Source organism: Pholis gunnellus (assembly GCF_910591455.1).
Source record: "Pholis gunnellus genome assembly, chromosome: 13".
NCBI classification, from domain to species: Eukaryota; Metazoa; Chordata; class Actinopteri; order Perciformes; family Pholidae; genus Pholis; species Pholis gunnellus.
Window position 1 is genome coordinate 18445807 of NC_136540.1, and position 18301 is coordinate 18464107.

The 18301-nt window shown below is 43.2% G+C and overlaps 4 protein-coding genes across 4 annotated transcripts; 3 read left to right on the top strand and 1 right to left on the bottom strand.

Annotated features, from left to right (window-relative positions):
• The first annotated feature begins 933 nt into the window (after window positions 1-933).
• Window positions 934-2485, top strand: LOC306704577 (polyubiquitin-B). Its single transcript, XM_079170986.1, has 2 exons — window positions 934-998; window positions 1730-2485. The coding sequence occupies exon 2, from the start codon at window positions 1738-1740 to the stop codon at window positions 2425-2427; it is 690 nt and encodes a 229-aa protein (XP_079027112.1). The 5' UTR covers window positions 934-998; window positions 1730-1737; the 3' UTR covers window positions 2428-2485.
• Window positions 2486-4271: 1786 nt separating this feature from the next.
• p2rx5 (purinergic receptor P2X, ligand-gated ion channel, 5) lies at window positions 4272-10724 on the top strand. Its single transcript, XM_079172247.1, has 12 exons — window positions 4272-4403; window positions 5093-5243; window positions 5520-5591; window positions 5701-5776; window positions 6025-6109; window positions 6335-6415; window positions 7273-7414; window positions 8674-8807; window positions 8895-8988; window positions 9079-9144; window positions 9315-9403; window positions 9521-10724. The coding sequence occupies exons 1-12, from the start codon at window positions 4273-4275 to the stop codon at window positions 9756-9758; spliced, it is 1359 nt and encodes a 452-aa protein (XP_079028373.1). The 5' UTR covers window position 4272; the 3' UTR covers window positions 9759-10724.
• A 116-nt stretch (window positions 10725-10840) lies between these two features.
• On the bottom strand, window positions 10841-12642 carry emc6 (ER membrane protein complex subunit 6). Its single transcript, XM_079172248.1, has 2 exons — window positions 12473-12642; window positions 10841-11615 (listed from the first exon to the last, which is right to left on the bottom strand). Exon 2 carries the CDS (start codon window positions 11579-11581, stop codon window positions 11249-11251), a length of 333 nt encoding a protein of 110 aa, XP_079028374.1. The 5' UTR covers window positions 11582-11615; window positions 12473-12642; the 3' UTR covers window positions 10841-11248.
• Window positions 12643-13160: 518 nt separating this feature from the next.
• shpk (sedoheptulokinase) lies at window positions 13161-17471 on the top strand. Its single transcript, XM_079171518.1, has 7 exons — window positions 13161-13335; window positions 13458-13599; window positions 14459-14633; window positions 14985-15137; window positions 15336-15511; window positions 15901-16101; window positions 16526-17471. The coding sequence occupies exons 1-7, from the start codon at window positions 13168-13170 to the stop codon at window positions 16918-16920; spliced, it is 1410 nt and encodes a 469-aa protein (XP_079027644.1). The 5' UTR covers window positions 13161-13167; the 3' UTR covers window positions 16921-17471.
• The last annotated feature ends 830 nt before the right edge of the window (window positions 17472-18301 follow it).

Here is an 18301-nt window from a genome sequence, read left to right on the forward strand (position 1 = left end):
TTACTAAAATGGAAATTATTTTCAGCATAAGGAAACATTAACTTTGCATTTATTTTGTTCTTCGCTAACAGATGACAGCGTGTGCTTCTGTGTACCAAGAGAGATAAGGGGGAGACCTTTTTGTATTACTTAAAATGTTTAAAATGTGCAGCCTATTCATATGAGATTTCTGTACAAATATGTAGATTGTCTAATGTCCTGGGTGTTAGCAGCCAGAAAGGGGCCCAGTGTGCTGAGGTTGGGCGTGGGCATGCATAGCACAAAAAGACAAACATATGTTAAAGGTCAGGAAAACATCAAGACATGAGCAAGAATCAGTGGCAGAAAACTGCTTGTTTTCACTGTGCAGCCTCACATGTAAATTAGATAAATGTGTAATGACCTTTGTGCATATACAGTAGTGACAACAACAATTGGCCCTCAAGCATTGAGAATGTTTCCTACATTTGAACCCACAAGAAAGGACACTGTAGTGTCCAGTGAGGAAAGTAGTGTGGATTATGGATAGCACGAGGATTGTTCTGTGGTATTTACCGTCTAATCCTAAACTACACTGGCTCAACACAGTTATCTGGATAATCAGGTGTCAGCTGTTTATCCTGACAAAGGCATTTCATGTAGCACTGCTGACTTCTTCTGCTTCAGATCGTGCATCAAGATCATGTGATCAAGTCCAGGAGGAGGATGTTTGACAAAGAATTCACGAGACACGCTACTTATTACATTTATGACAACAGCCTGCATCATATACAGTATTATATATATATAGTATTATCTAAACCTTTCGTATAATATTTGGATGATTGACAGTCCCAGAGTTGGCTAAATAAGTAACAGGCATAAACTACACGGTATGCTAGCAATGGGAACTATTTTCAAGTGCGGATGAATATTGCTAGATGACGTGTCTCCCGTATAAAAACTCCTGTTCCCCCTGGCAACTGCACAGACAGAGGGAGGTGTTACGAGGACAGCAGGACAAAATACTGAAACAAACTGTAAGTACAGTCGGTCGTATTAAAAAAATGTAACGTTTTAGGTTATGTGCTGTAGTTCTTCCATCAATGTAGAGCTTCCGTAAACTATTCATAATCCATAATTGTGTTAGCTTTGCCTTTAGTGGCTAACGTTAGCTAACTGCTTTGTAAACAACGATGACGCAACGTCAATAGCGCGTCTTAAACGAAAAATGTAGCTAGCTAACGTTAATTTAGATGACAGTCATTGCGAATAACGTGCTAGGTTTATTACTTTATTTATCACTCGTCTAGTTGAACAATAACGCGACACACGTTAACCAACGTTAGTAACAATGGTGCAACGTTTCTAGGTGGATCGTCCGTCAGCGGGTGACGTTAGCTCAACAAAAAGAAGGCACACAATGGCTACCTTATTTTAAAATGGCGCTGGTGCTCGAATCAACGGCCTCCTACCTGTATGTTCGTGTGATGCTGAAGATAAAGTAATAAGTAACGAGGACCCGAATAATGGCAGCTGTATACTGTATGCAAAAAATATGTATGAAGCGATTTAACACTCCATGTATACCTCTGACAGGCCTTATAATAATAACTAGATGTAAGATGATTTAAAATGAGAACGCCATCATTTAATTGCAATGTAAACTGGTCAAATGAATTTGATACTCACTAGAATACCAGGTCATTTTAGCTATAGTCCCTTTTTTAATGAATGGGCATAAGTAACGTTGAATTTTATTCTTTCACAGGAGCAAACATGCAGATCTTCGTCAAGACCCTCACCGGCAAGACCATCACCCTTGAGGTCGAGCCCAGCGACACCATCGAGAATGTGAAAGCTAAGATCCAGGACAAGGAAGGCATTCCCCCAGACCAGCAGAGGCTGATCTTTGCTGGCAAACAGCTGGAAGATGGCCGCACCCTCTCCGACTACAACATCCAGAAGGAGTCCACCCTCCATCTTGTCCTGCGTCTCCGTGGAGGCATGCAGATCTTCGTGAAGACCCTCACCGGCAAGACCATCACCCTTGAGGTCGAGCCAAGCGACACCATCGAGAATGTGAAGGCCAAGATCCAGGACAAGGAAGGCATTCCCCCAGACCAGCAGAGGCTGATCTTCGCTGGCAAACAGCTGGAAGATGGCCGCACCCTCTCTGACTACAACATCCAGAAGGAGTCCACCCTCCATCTTGTCCTCCGTCTGAGGGGAGGCATGCAGATCTTCGTCAAGACCCTCACCGGCAAGACCATCACCCTGGAGGTCGAGCCCAGCGACACCATCGAGAACGTGAAGGCCAAGATCCAAGACAAGGAAGGCATTCCCCCAGACCAGCAGAGGCTGATCTTCGCCGGCAAGCAGCTGGAAGATGGTCGCACCCTCTCCGACTACAACATCCAGAAGGAGTCCACCCTCCATCTTGTCCTGCGTCTGAGGGGAGGGCAGTAAATGATTCCATCTTTTAACTTGCTTTACATGACAACCTAATCTAATAAAAGATGAGATTACATTATATGGTGTTTCCCCTGCTTTTTTTGCACATTTGTCTCAAATGTAAACATTAGAAGAGTCAAAGGGTTTTCAAAATGTCCCCTGTTTAAATCCCATTACCACTATACATTCAGGATGATTATCTTATTATTTCTGTGGGTAAATACAAAGCAACACTGGAAAGTTGGGGTTTTGGTATATTTACTTTTTTTTTTTTTTTAGGGGATTCATTCAAATTAGAGTTCAATTAACTAGAATTACAAATATGTTTTGATAATGCATAGATCGGGGTAAAAATACAATCAATCCAAGGTGGCTGCTCTAATGCTCTTTATTTCCTTAACAATCTACAAAGTCTTAACAATCTACATAGGTTAGGTGCGCTCCACTTAAGTTTTTTTTATATTTGTGATATGGGAATTTATTCCAGGACCATGCAATGATATAAAAGAAATCCTGTAATTGTTTTTGTTTTTTATTCATCAAAAGAATCTAGATAACTCTTTTCAACAACCTTTTGGAAAATGAGCATTCCTGTTGACCAGTACCATCTCATCCCATGTTCAGCCCCAATAACTCAGGTTGTCTGGACTCTGAATCTGGATAAAAAGCTATATAGCAATGAATCAAAGGATCTTGTAGGAATTGTATCTTACTGGATTCTTCGGCTGTTTAATGAAGCCTGCAATATCACATAGAACCACTAAGTGTCACTAGCTTACTGGTAGAACTCCAAACCTTCAAGTTCCATTAAATTGCAGTTACACGTTTCCTCTACCACTATACTATAAATCTGTGGTTAAAAGTAAGAGTCCCTTTAAAACTGGTAGTTTTAATCTGACAGAGGACAAAGGTCAAGGTCCAAAGCAGCTGCTTTGCAGATATCCAGAGCTGGGTTGTGGATGATTTTGCATATAAAATGAAAATGTCTCGTGATATACCGATCATAAAGAATCACACATTTCTATTACTGATTTACAAAAGAATATGGGCTTCACACCAGATGATAACAACCTGTTGCAAACAGGAAGAATAGAGACAGGAATCATTTCACTGCGGCTCTTTTAGTTCTTTATTTATCAGCTCTTTATAAGTCAATTGCTTTTGTTCTCTAATTATTAAAAATAATAAAAAAAATAGAACATGCAAAAAGAACCCCCCTTTTCCTCAGTTGAGTTCCTGCAAACATAAATTATCATTCACATTCAGTATTTGTAATAACATCCATCTGTATTTTCCCATAAGTCCCTTTAATTAAGGGATCCCCCTATCGGTGTCCAGGTGAGTATTCAAGTGATCCAGTGCACTGCAAATACTCAAACTTCACCACAACAACACGAGTTTAAAGGCCACTGCATACTAGAGATAGAATAAACAGTCCTTTAAACCACGGGTTCTCAACCTTTTGTAATGCAAGGATCCTTCTGATTGTTGGGGGAAAAAACTATAGAACCACCGTAATCATCTGAGAAAATAATATGACACAAAATAATTTTAATTTAGAATAAGCCATATTAGGAATTTCACAGCAATATTAGCCAAAGTGGGTTTTAAAGGGCAACTAAAAAGTCAATGTGGATTCACGGGAGTGATTACTGCTCTGGGAAGTTTTGTGAAGCTTTCAAATTGTTGAAAACTGAAATGAAACAATCGTCTCATATTGGACTTCTAGAGGAAACAGTGTTGGTGTTTTACAGCCCCTCTCTCGATGGGTTTGCCCGCCGCATGACCAGCGGCGCACTTGTCATAGGCTGCGTATCCGCTGGCAGCTGCCGCCTCACTCGAGTCCAGCGTGCGGGAGGAATGGCAGGCTGGGGAGTCTTCTTCGTGTCACTCCTCAACTACAAGACAGAGAAATATGTCATCGCCGAAAACCGGAAAATCGGGATATTGTTTAGAATCTACCAGTTGGCCGTGCTGGGATACATAATCGGGTGAGGTGCAATGCATGCCCCCTAAGACCCCTTGTTTAGGCATGGAATAAAGTTAACCTTTTAGAAAGTGATTCACAAAGTTAAAAATAGTTGAGCTCGCCGAAAGCGTTGACTTTTATTTGTAGTGTTAAAGTGACAGTAAAACCGTAGAGTTGCAATGTTTTTACTTTGTTAAACTGTTGCGTCTCAGAAGGAGTTGGTGGTGGATTCATTAATGTGTCAACTCGCTATTAGAGACAGGAAGCTATCTCATCACTGAGTGACGTCACGCCGATGTATAGAGGAATGATGGAAAGTGAGCAGGTGACTGGGGCAGAATGGGGAGAGTTGGTAGTATGTGGTTTGACCTTTAAAACTTAATTGTTAGTGAGTGGCTGCGGGAGGGGGGGGGTTATAAAATCATATTTGGCTCTGTGGCATGAACTGCAGCTCGGGGCGGAGGTTCGTTTTAGTCAGTGGATGCTGCTGTTACCCCCACATTCACACGCAGACGTGCAAAATAGTTCAACGCAGTTTCAGTGGAGATGCGGAAATGATTCCACGATGCAGTCGAGGATAGATTTACACATCAGCGTTACTGCTTTTTATCTGTCTGACAGTGGTGCCGTCAGACTACTGATGCATGGCACCCTTATTCAACACAAGGCTCTGAAACATAATGAATCCAGATGTTTCGATGAATGTCTCAGGTGGGTGTTTGTGGTGAGGAAGGGTTACCAGGAGAGAGAAGAGGCCATCCAGACCTCAGTCATCACCAAGCTAAAAGGTGTGACACTGACCAACAGCTCCGAGAGCGGGCTTCAACTGTGGGGTGCTGAGGATTATGTCATACCCCCGAATGTGAGTGAGTCTGTCTGTCTGTCTGTCTGTCCATCTATCGATACGGCTTGTGTTGCGATGTGGTCACATTTTTGGGTGTGCCACACTTGCAATATTGATGCCAGTGCACTCCCCAATTACTCGCCTGTCGAGAGAGATTACGAGGCTACTGAGTGTCTGCGTTAGCGGATATCATTAGCCTCAGCGTCTGTCTCCCCAGATTCAACAATATTGACTGTAATTTGTTTAACCTTTTGCCTCTCAATCTGACTTTCTGGTCCTAATTTCATTTTGCAGGGTGAGCAGGTGTTCTTTGTCGTTACAAATTACATAGAGACCCCCAATCAGAGGCTGGGGTTCTGCGCTGAGGTGAGTATACGGAGGGCAAGTCTCTTGATTCGCTTTTAATTGTGTGTTGTTGTTTTTTCTCCATCCCCAGATTACAATGTCCACACAAATGTATTTTCACATCCCACAGAGCATCAAGGTGCCAGATGGACGGTGCCAAAGTGACGATGACTGCGTCGAGGGGGAGACTGTGATAGCTGGCAATGGTGATAATAGTTTTTAGGTTTTAGCCTCAATTACAGGTTGAGATCTGTCTTATTGGTCACTGACAATCTTAAAACTATATTTTTTTTCACGTAGAGTCAGTTTTTGATTTAACAATGTTTTCTATGACGTGAATATTATGCATCACACAACAGTACACACAATACCAGCAGTATTCTGAATGTGTCTTACTGTGGCATGAACTCTCTATAAGCTCCACCCAGCCAAGACACTTTGCTCTCTCCATCAGGAATAAAGACCGGGTTGTGTTTAAACAGCACTGGGACCTGTGAGATTCACGCCTGGTGTCCTGTTGAGTACAGCCAGAGACCCACGTGAGACCCCTCCTCCCCTCTTGCAGAACTCTGGAAATGTGCCATTTTGTGCCACTACATTGACACTCAGTCTGATCCCTCACAGGGGCCGAGATATTTCACAGGTTCTATTTATTACTAATGCAGCCTGTCAGCTCCACTGGTTTTGTTTTTATTTCACACAGCTGCCTGTCTCTTCCCCCCCCCCCCCCCCCCCCCCCCCCCACCTCCCCACCTCCCCTCCAGAGAGCCCTTACTGAGCGAAGCGGAAAACTTCACCATCTACATCAAGAACTTCATCAGGTTCCCAAAGTTTGAATTCTCCAAGTGAGTGTCCGTAAGTGGTGCTGATTGCTGGTGGTGCCTGTGGTTTCAGGGCATCGTGTGCATAGATCACTGAGTGAGACCCGGCGGCTGCTCTGAATAGCTTTAGGGTGCAGAGAGCCTTCTATTTATACCGGCCTGTGCATTGCACTCAGTGAGACAGTGAAACAGTCATCTGAGACGTCCTTGACTGCAGGCCTTGCGCTGGACAGGTGTCCCATCAGACGGGGCTGACCCAGGGAGCTGAGCGGCGGACATCTCTCTGCAGTCTGTTCAAGTCCTGCAAGAAAGCAGAGAGATGCCTCCGCTAATGCATCCGTCAGGATCTTATTCTAATCACACAACCGAGGCTTAATGAGAAGTGGCCGCTAATAGAAATCCCTTTTGATGGGTGTTACTCGAAAATGGCTGGCAGCAGTGCGCGTCTCACAGTGTGTCACACCCAGTTTGTGCTTAGAGCCAGAGGGCATAATGGAGTGGGTTGATTGACATATGCATACTGTATATGCTGGTGTGTGTGTGTGTGTGTGTGTGTGTGTGTGTGTGTGTGTGTGTGTGTGTATGTGTAGAGGAAAACTCTACTTTTACAGTTCAGTCAGAAATAATCCAAGTAAGAGATCACAGAAAAAAGTGCAAGAGCTTTCTAAGGTTAAGCAGTAATAGTGTCTAAGAAAAAGATCAGAGGTCAAATGTGCCGATATGAGAAGTTGGGAGAATTCTGGGAGTCTTGAAAACTCCAACTTTGGTGAAATGTTTTATTGTTCAATAGTCAAACTCAACAATACAGACAGCTTTCCATAGTTCCTGAAGATCTGACATATGAAAGCTGTGCCTCACGACGGCTGTATTGACCCTTTTAGGTCCAACGTCCTTGAATCCTGTGACGACAGCTACCTGAAAAGATGCTCCTACGACAGCAAGGACAACCTGTACTGCCCCATCTTCCGCCTCGGAGATCTGGTCAGCTGGACTGGACACGACTTCCAGGACATGGCTGCTAAGGTACAAAGTGTAACAATGTGCTAGTTTAGACTGTGTGTGGGAGGGATTTCAGTTCCTGGCTTCCTCACGGTCATTTCATATAACAGTTGAACTTCCCCTTGAACTAAAAAACAAAATAAAACAATTATTCATGTGACCATTGCTATTATTGACAAGGACGTATTTAAGGGAATCAGAACAAAAGCAGCGTCTATATATATCGTTCTCTCTACTTCCTGTTTGTATCCAACACGTTCCATGAAATCCAGGCCTAATTTACCGCTTGAATATAAAATAAAAAAATGAAATCCAAATTCCACACCGCAGAGCATCGGGGTAAAGTACAGTAGAGTTGTGTGTAAACAAACACTCACAGCCTCTGAACTGAACCGAAGCTCGACTACAGCAGAGGAGTGTCTTATTACTCTAGTCTAAAGTAAAGGGAGAGTCATTACCTAAAATAGATTTCTTTTTTGGACAAATTCATTTTGAAGATGCAAAAGGACAAGCAGCGTTATGAAACCACACGGAGCCCCGGTCGGAGGTTTGAACAGGTGTCTGTGCTGTGGTTGGCTCTAAACACACACTGGAATATTTCTTTGAGGCAAAAGCTGAGCAGACATTTAACTTCTGCATACTGCATTTTATGAATAACAATAAAATGCAGGTTCATCATGGACTTCTGCTTTATTGGAAATCACAGTGGTTGCGCAGAAATAGTAAAATAGTCTTCACGTGTTTTTCTCAGATGACATGGAGATGGTTAGTTATTATCACGTGACCTAACAAGTATGGAGTTTTGGTCTCATAAACAAGAAATACTTGAAAAACTTGAAATGATTTCCATACCGAGGCCACGTGAGAACCTTCTTCATGGAAATTGAGCTCCCTCTGCTGATGGACTGCTCCACTTACAGGGTCCTGGTGTTGTGCATGCTGCCACACCGTCATGGCTTACCGGGACACTTGAATGGAACGGAGCCATCATGTTATTAGAAACCTGTGCAGTGAAAATACTTTTTTTTTTATGTGTGAAAAGGCATTTTGTTAATGATTTTTTTATTTCGGTGACATCATATAATTCTCAGCAGAGCTCCACCCACCTTCGATCTGATTTAAGGTTTAACCAGCCAGACGGATGAAAGTGATAAGACGTGAAGCGGAGTTGAGGACCTAAAGGAAACGAACATGAAGTGTGCCAACACTGTGACGAGCTGCAGTCACGCGTGTGATGTGAGGCTGCTCCGACATTCACAAAGGTCCCTGTTTTTGTCCGTCAGGGTGGGTCTATTGGTATTCTCATTGAGTGGAACTGTGACCTGGATAAGGACTCCTCACTGTGTAATCCAAAGTACAGCTTTTCCCGTTTGGACATGAACTTGAACAACTCGGTCACATCAGGATACAACTTCAGGTATGTCCCTTCACGCGTTCAGCGAGATATAAATCATCCCACTAATAAACCCCTCTTACCTGTTTTATTTCCATATTTTATCAACAGATATGCCAGGTATTACAAGGATCAAAATGGTGAGACCTTTCGCACTTTGTATAAAGTGTATGGGATTCGCTTCGATATATTGATCAATGGCCAGGTACAGCAGTGATCCGATCCGTTTTCATTCTAAGGGAGGTACATGATTCCGGTAATAGACTTGCAGTGAATGCCTGTTATTGTTTTGCAGGCAGGGAAATTCAATATTGTTCCCACAATAATTGCCATAGGCTCGGGTGTTGCCCTGCTGGGTGCAGTGAGTAATTTACTAAATGAATACGTTGTGTCAGTAGATAATTGGTGATGACTGACATTTGGAAAGACATCCTATTAGCGTGAAAGGAGAGGGCGATGAATGATGACCAGCAATAAAATAATGGTTCTCTGCAGGTTGTGAAAATCCAGTTGATATTATTTTTCTTTCAGGGAGCCTTCGCGTGCGATATGATCCTACTGTACATGATGAACACGAGCTCCTTCTACCGAGAGAGGAAGTTTGAGATCATCAACTTCAAGTATGACTAACTGTGTTTACACAAACGTCAATGGCGGGCCTTCTTATTAAATCAGCCATATTCCAAACTTTTCACATAACATTTCTTGGCACATCTCCCTCGTACTGTATGTCACAGGAAAGAAAAGACCAAACACAAGGATGGGAAGACAGGTCAGCGGGAAAGGAGGTCCAAGAAACCAGCTGCGGAGAAAGAGGCCGCCACTAAAAACCCAGAGGACACTGAGGCCACGGCAGAGGGCCAGCTGCAACGGGGTCCCACCGTTCCACGCAACACAGGACAGCGATACGCTGCCATTCACTCTCCCCAAGCTGCAGAGCCAAGGCCTCACATCACCTTCGCTTCACACAATTAAGTTAAGCAGGCAGGCCGAGACCAACCACCTGCAGCGGTCTGCAAGAGGTGGAACCAAGAGACGGACGGATGTCCACTTCTCACTTACTGGCACGACTTGCTGGCACGCCACTAGCTTGAGTGATGCTTGTCCCGACTACAAACATGTTGGTCCAGAGAAATGTAAATGTTCGACACTGTGCAAGTGGGCCAGGAAGGTGGTTTTCAGTGGCCGGGTCAGGGTCCAAAGCTGGGATGTGGGAGATTACAACAGGTTCATTGATAATCATATGCAAAAGTGACAGAAGTGATTCATCTTTAAAGACTTTTAGCCAGTTGCCAAATACTTGCAGATTACTGCTTTACAAGTGCAAATAATTAACTGTCTTGGTTTCATGTCATAAAATGAATGCTTACATCTTATTTGGCTGTTGATCAGACTAATTAAGCATCATTTACAGTTTGGGTCATATATGATTATTATTGTTTTATTTTGCCATTTATGGAATAAGTTATAAAAACAAGTGAACTACTAGCCGTGATAGATTCATGAACCTCAACTGCGGGGTTGGATTAAGTAAAATAGACATTGTAGACTAATAAATAAACTGTAAAGTGATTTCTGCTAAATCAGTTCACAAAACACCTTCTTAATGATTTTATAAGCACGGATCCAAAATGAAAATCTTTAAAAACATCTGCACTAGGAAGCAATATGTAAGAAAATGAGTGAACGGTCTTAATTGTTGGTATTTCAGTTGAATGCATCGTGTACCTCTGTTGTGACAGGAATTTGTGTGTACTGTTAAAGACACTGCGGATGTGTCTCCTGCTGTATGTTGACGTCGATCTAAGCCAAGCAATGGCTACAACAATCTTATTCACATGTGAAGCTGTGGAACGTCGTTGTGATGTGCACTGGCTGATTGGTAACGAATGGTGCAAGACATTGAAGTGCATGGACTCCTTTTCGTTTGTTCTTCCCGTTACTATTTATTAAATGGTCTTTATTGTTGGAAACAAATGTATTTGTCGTGTTTATTTCATGATGTCAACAAACGAAACCACCTGATCACAAACTGATAAATAATGTATAAAAACAAGTTGTACAGAGGCATTTATTTCAATCAATAATCAGATTTGTTATAATTTAACTATATCGTACATGAAACGTAATTAAAAGTGCTTACATCTAGGATGTAATCTGGGTTGATCTATGTTACATGATACAGTTACAGTCTACATTATCGTAACTTTGGCTCGTATCCTGGTATGGATGATACTGAGCACAGATCAGGAGTTACAGGTTGAATAAAGCCAGAATCACTGCGGAGTGCAAGTGTGGAGCAGGAAATATAAGAAGGGTTTATTCTGCATACTATAATTATTGACACATCCTCTGTTTAATATACAGTTAAAAATGGAAGAAGTCTTTTACTAATGGCTCATCTACAAACAGCAGGGCAGACAATAGTGTGAGGGCTAAGTCAAGGTTATTCGTCATAGCTCATTCTAGTACACATGCACCATTCCGTAGAGGAAAGTCCAGAACAGGACGTAAGTGAAAAGACCTCCGACGAGGCCCCCGGTGAAGAGCAGCCGTCGAGATTTAAAGCATTTGTTCCACCGCCGTCCGGCCTTGAGAATGAGCAGCAGGGAGAGGAGGAAAGCGGAGAGGAAATAAAAAATGAAGCCATAGAGTCCAGTCAGCCCGAGGATGCCAGCTGTTGCTCCGGACAGAGCGGACACAGAGGTGCGGCAGTAGTCCAGCACGGCGGCGTTTCCCCTCACAGCCACTTCACTGATGAACTGTGGTCCCTCACGCTTGGCTACAATTGCTGCCATCTTGGCTCAGGTCAGCTACCACAGGAAGATTCTCCTGTTTCAGGAGAGATTCACACACAAAAATAGGAACATTTACTCAAATGACCCGAACCTGGACAGAAGAACAGTTTAGAAACACTTTACTCGACTACATTTATATCACAGATATGGAGACTAAAACCTGAGATAATGAAATGTGGTGGATTGTTGCAGATTTGAAACCTCAACATCAAATACTGTAAAAATCAACCAGCTTCTTCTGAATAAATTCTGCTCATTATCGTGTCAGCAATAATAATAATACTGGCTCCACTCTGCTACATACGGGACAACTTTAGCTTATAATATTAACATTTACTGTGACATGTCAGTATTATGCTTGAAAAAACTAAAACATTTGAGTGCCGGACTTTTACCTGGAATACTCCTACACGGTACTGTAACCTTTACTTTAAAGGATCATAATGCTTATTCCACTAGTGAAAAGCAAGACCATTACTTTATCAGAAACGCTCATTTGTACAGGCACTACAGATGTCAATAAATTGACGTAACATATTTAACCACCAGGATAAAATGACAAATATCGACAGGTCTCGATACATTGAAAGCCCCCTAATGTGTGTGGCAAAGACAAAAAGATAAACTGTCAGTCAGCCGTGGTTGATGTTAGCTTAGCCAGGTACTGACCACAATAAATCAAAGTAGATCACGTCAGCTAACACCAACAACATAAAGCGCTGTGTTGACGAAACCACACAAAACACCAGTAAGAAACAAAAACGGATGAGACTCCAGTCTGAAGAGCCTGATGTCTCTTGCAGTCTGGGTAACCTATGGAGCTAATAGGCTAGCATTAGCCTTTAGCTAGTCATCTGGCAGCTCCGACGGTATCAGTTGACAGATTCTCACCGGAAATAAACGCAGGGACTCGTTGGCTCCTCACAGCGCGATTACAAAAACATAATCTGCAACAGGCTTGGATAGTAGATAGTTTTTACGGAATGTCAGGTGATATGGCACGGAAACAGCACATTCATTCTCGTTTGGATAACACACTTAACCAAGATTCAGCCATGTTCCTTCGCAGTGCATTGTGGGACAGGTCCAAACCGGATCAAACCAAACAGGCGGCGAGGGTGTGGTGCGTTCTAAGTGCATTAAAGTGTAGGAAACATTTATATTGCGTTTAAATACCTTCGAGCATAATTACTCGTCTTGGGTGAGCATGCACATACAGCTACATTCTCAAACGTCATTCAAACAGAATGTTTCACAACCCCACCAAACAGACGAAAGCAAGCAAAAAAACAAAACTCAAGATAACAATGTAAATTGCTGTTATAATTGCAATTACTATGTCTGACTGAATGAAACGCAGGCTTTATTCTGCCTGAAAAATTTGAAATATTTTCTTCCTCTTCAAGTTGATGGCACGAACAGAAATAAATGGGATATTTGAGATTTTTGCTGATATTTTTCTGCAGTATTTTAGAGATGCAACTAATCGGTTAGGCGTAATTACTAATGTGTACATTTCTGATTTCCTACATCATTGAATGCAGCATAGTAGACTTTGCCTTGTCGTGATGATGCCGTACAGCTGAATGCCAAAACACCGAGTTTCATCAGCAGCAATGTCTACCTATATCCTCGGTGTAGACGTGGGCACAACGTCAGTAAAATCTGTTTTATTTGAAACTGGCTACAGGTCGGTGGTTGCCAGTCACGCTTTGCCAACTTCGTCTGATATAATAGACCACAGCGGGATACAGGTGAGTGCGTTCCGTGGTGCGTTACGTCATTACCAAACAACTTTACCTCGCAGCTCATTAATATTAACGCTGTTGTGTGCTTGTCTCGGGTGTAACCTGACTACGTGCCCGATGCCACATAGGCGAAAGAGCAGGAGACCGGCCGGATCATAGACACTTTGAACCGGTGCATCGGCCTGCTGCCCAGAGACAAACTGCAGCATGTCATCAGCATCGGGCTGTCCGGACAGATGCACGGGGTCTTACTCTGGAAAGCAAGGAGCGGTAAGACAAGTCTGCCACCTGCATGCACGCACGCACGCACGCACGCACGGCGTTGTTTTGCAGTTTGTGAAATGATCAGAGAGGAAATGTCTCTCTGTGAAACTGATTGTAAAGAGAGATAATTTTTTAGACCAACTTAGTTTGATGGTCCTGGCCCCCAGAATGTAGATACATGTCCAAAACACTTAATAATGGGTGGAGTTCTACTAATAATTATGATAATATATATATATAAGGGTCCTAAATCACACTCTTGTAGTTCTTGAAACGTTTCTATTCAACATTTGAAATTAAGTGGTTCTGCTATTGGATGTATTGTTCAGAAGGTGTTACATTCCAACTGAACTGTTACTGTAGTTAAAGTTCAGTTGTTTTCCTTACAGCATGTGCTCCTGACAACCCCATCTGTCTTTAGAGACCAAAGATAATGCACAGTTTAATTTGGACAACAGTTCCCATAATTGTTTAACCAGACCACAGGCTTTAGAAAAACATTGACTGGTGAAGGCCACAGGGATTTAGAGAAGAGAGCGATGTTTACACACTGCTGAATTACACCGATTAGCCAGTCTGTAATGTTAGTGACATTTGTAAGATGCTTTTTGAAAATGGATGGAGGAGCTGGGCAATTAGAGGAAGTGAAATCTTCTTATAACGCCTCCTTTTTAACAGAAACTTGGTTGGTCCGTTGTCGCTCTTTTGCAACTCTGCCCTCTGCTGGTTGAATCCAAAACTTGATATGAAAATAGGTTAGTTATAGTAAATCTGTTCCACTGGAATGTTTTTGCAACCAAACAAAACCATGAAGTCGGATGCAACTTATTTTGTCTGCTGTATTTGTTTCACATGTCTCTTGCAGGTTGTGTTTGGTCCAAGAGGGATTTCTTCACAAGCGGAGACACCAGTCAGCTGATCACCTGGCAGGATGGGCGCTGCAACAGCAACTTCCTGTCCTCTCTTCCAGAACCAGACTCGCATCTCAGCGTAGCCACGGGGTTTGGCTGTGCAACAATCCTCTGGCATGCAAAGCACAGGTCAGCACACAGCATTTTTTAGAAATTCCACATAGAGCCTGTCGCGCCTCTTGATCTGTGATTCAATTCAATTTATTTTATTTTGTATAGCCCAAAATCACAAATTTGCCTCAGAGGGTTTCACAATCTGTACACATGCGACATCCTCTGTCCCGGGACCCTCACATCCGAACAGGACAAACTCCCCCCAAAAAACCTATAACGGGGAGAAAAAAAGGAAGAAACCTTAGAGAGCAACAGAGGAGGGATCCCTCTATCAGGATAGACAGAAGTGTGATAGATGTCACGTGTACAGAATGAACAACATAACAGATACGAGAGTGAACTAAAAGATGTGCGCTTTCTCTGCAGGCCTGAGTTCCTTGAGGACTTCACCGTTGCAGGTACCATCCAGGACTATGTGGCCTCCATGCTGTGTGGTTTGGACGGGTGTGTGATGACGCCCCAGAACGCAGCCAGCTGGGGCTTCTTCAACACCTCCTCCAACCAGTGGAATACAGACATGTATGTAAAGGGAAGAACTTCCTGTTCAGTTGAAGTACTAAACGCATGAAACATATTTTACAGTTTGTGCACGATCAGTTGTTAATCTGAAATCAGTTTGGCATTGTAAGCTTGTGATGAACTGTACAGAGTTTTTATGCGTCACAGGCTACTGTGTGTGTGTTTTTGTGTGTGTGTGTGTGTGTGTGCATGCTCTAGCCTGAAGGGTGCCGGCTTCCCTTTGCACCTGCTTCCTCAGTGTGTGCCATCTGGTGGCTTGGCGGGACAAATGTGCTCTGACTGGCACGGTATCCCTGCTGGTACGCCAGTGGGCGCCGCCCTGGGAGACTTCCAGTGCTCTGTCTACTCCTGCATGAGTGCTCAAACAGATGCAGGTGAAACAGGAAGTCTGGGCATTCCTCTCAGGGCCGGGCTCTATGCAGTACTTTCCATGCACTTCAGATTAAAGACCCCATTACGGCTGTACCATGAGGTTTTGCATCCATTCGATTTGTTCTAATGCACTACCGATAATGCTTCAATACACTGTAGTTAAAAGCCGCAAAGAGAACAATAGCAGAGCATAAGAACGGTTTAACATAACAATAAAGAAAGTACACAGCAGTAAATACCCATGTCTTAGTCTGGACTCATTATGTTTGAGCACGCATAGGAAAACAAATCCATTATGGATCAAGTGTAATCCTGCCATCAGTGCCTCTTGCATGAGCTGTTAGTTCATATGCCGGAGATGACAGTTTGCATCTGTCTCCTAATTTCGCAGTTCTTAACATAAGCACCTCAGCCCAGCTGACCTTCGCCATGCCAGCCGACTTCAGACCTCCAGGTTCTCCTCAGCCGGCCTCCTCCATCTCCTACTTCCCCTACTTTGGCGACTCGTACTTGGCGGTGGCGGCTTCACTCAACGGCGGGAATGTAATGGCCACTTTTGTGGGGATGCTCGCTTCCTGGATGAAAGAGCTCGGTATGTATTTTTTTTAGCCGCGCTAGCAGCGTGGTTCTAGGGGGCGGCGGTGTCTGTCCACTACTTTGGTCCGGACTAAAATATCCCAACTATTGCAAAGTTATTTAGTATAGGCATTCATGGTCCCCAAAGGATAGATCCTGATGACTTCGGTGATCCTGACTTTTCCTCCAGCATCACCATGAGATTGACACATGTGGCGTTGCGTGAAATGTCTCATCAACTATTGGATTGATTGCTATGAAGTGTTGCACACACATTCATGTTCACCCTCAGGATAAGCTATAGTCACTTCGGCGATCTTTTGTCTTTTGCTCTAGCGCCATCATCAGGTTAGTGAGAGCCCAGAGAGGGCAGTGTCCAGTTGACCCTTGATAGATTATTGCCATTTAAAGTGTTGAATCGCTACTCTCATCCCTCACAGGTACGGAGATGAGTGACTCGGGCTTGTATGAGAAGCTGATTCACTGCGCTCTGAATCAGGAAACGAGCGACCTGAGGGTGAGCCCTACGATCCTGGGGGAGAGGCACGACCCGCTCTGCCTGGGTCAGGTCGCCAACATCTCCACCACCAATCTCTCCCTGGGTCATTTGACCAGGGCGCTGTGCCGCGGAGTCCTGGACAACATCACCTCCATGATGCCTGCTGAGCGTCTACAGCAGGCAGGGGTCAGCAGGATTGTGGGTAGTGGGAGCGCCATCGCCCGCAATGAGGTGCTAAGGCAGGAGGTGGAGAGGGCGTTTCCTCAGCCGGTGGTGTACGGGCAAAACGCAGACTCTGCTGTGGGCGTGGCCATGGTCCTCTGTGACCTACTCTGAATGAGAGATGTAATCCACAAGGGAATCCAAGGGAAAATTGAATATGTGATATGCAATATAAATAAGATGCAGTTCATATGTATCTATAATCACAATTCATTAGACTGTTGCAGTGTAGTGTAGTTGGAAGCCTTGCTTCAATACCAGAGTTAATATGGCCTCTTTATCACCCGTACATTTATTGTAAACGATGATTACTGCTCTTTTCTTTGCCGCCTCTTAATTTGAAGTCTTAATCTTCCATCTTGAACTGTGAGCTCCTCACAGAGTGGGGAAATGTCCTTGATTGTCATTTTTTTTTATGTTAATTTTGCTTGTAGCACTTGTCAACTTTATTTTCAAGAAAATGATCTTAATTTATCAACCGCTGTTGAATACGTCGTGCCGCTGCTGGTGCTTTTTGATACGTGGATATTTCTAACAGCAATGTTGTCGTTTTCTATAATAATAAAAATAATGAGTAAATACAGTTGGGACTGTGAGAAACACACAACATCGGTGTTGTCATTCGGGGCACAGTTATATGCAGGTTTTCTTTCTCTCATAGGGTAAAGCAGTATTAATAAAGCAGTATTAATAAAGCAGTATTAATAAAGCAGTATTAATAATTTTGTCATTTTGTCTCAGATCTTAAATATTTTGAATACAGTTTGATGTTGATATCTTATTATACTTGAACTAGGATTATATTCTGGTGCATTTGGTGCAATTTTTAAAAGGAAATCACTGCGTGCAAAGCCAGATAAACACTGGTTGTGACGCATCCGGCGGCACAACCGCCTGATCGGATGTAAAGTCTCCGTTGCCTATTTGGGTAACATCTTAATAACTTGAACCATCCTGTGCTAACGTTAACCACGTCAATATGTGAAGCGCACCGTGAAGTGCAACGCGTGAAAAAGGGGAAGTTATCTTCAGAAAGGAAATTGTCAGATGATCTCTTGAATGCAGATCTACAGCGTGGCAGGCAAAAGCTCTGCAACCACACAGTCACAGGAACACAGCAGCGCTGAAAAACAAACACACCCACATGTAAGTGAAACTAGAGGAGGCACATAGGACACACAGCAGGCAACGTTATGGAGTAAAAAAAAAAGAGAGCCGCTTCAGAAATATCATACACAAACCCGAGAAAGAAAAGTAGCAATTCAGAAGGGTAAGTTCATTTATTTTTAAGTTTAAGTATCTAAGTTAAATAAAACGACTTATGACAAAGTAAACTGCTCTGATTTGTCGATCAGGAAACGTGTTCAGTGTCGGATAACATACTGGTACTTTGTATTTCTTCTGCTGTCCTAGCATGAGCAGAGGTGGTCAATACATCCTTTTAAAGCACTCAGGCCTCCAGTAATGTGCTCTGATATTCTCTTGGGTGTGTCAC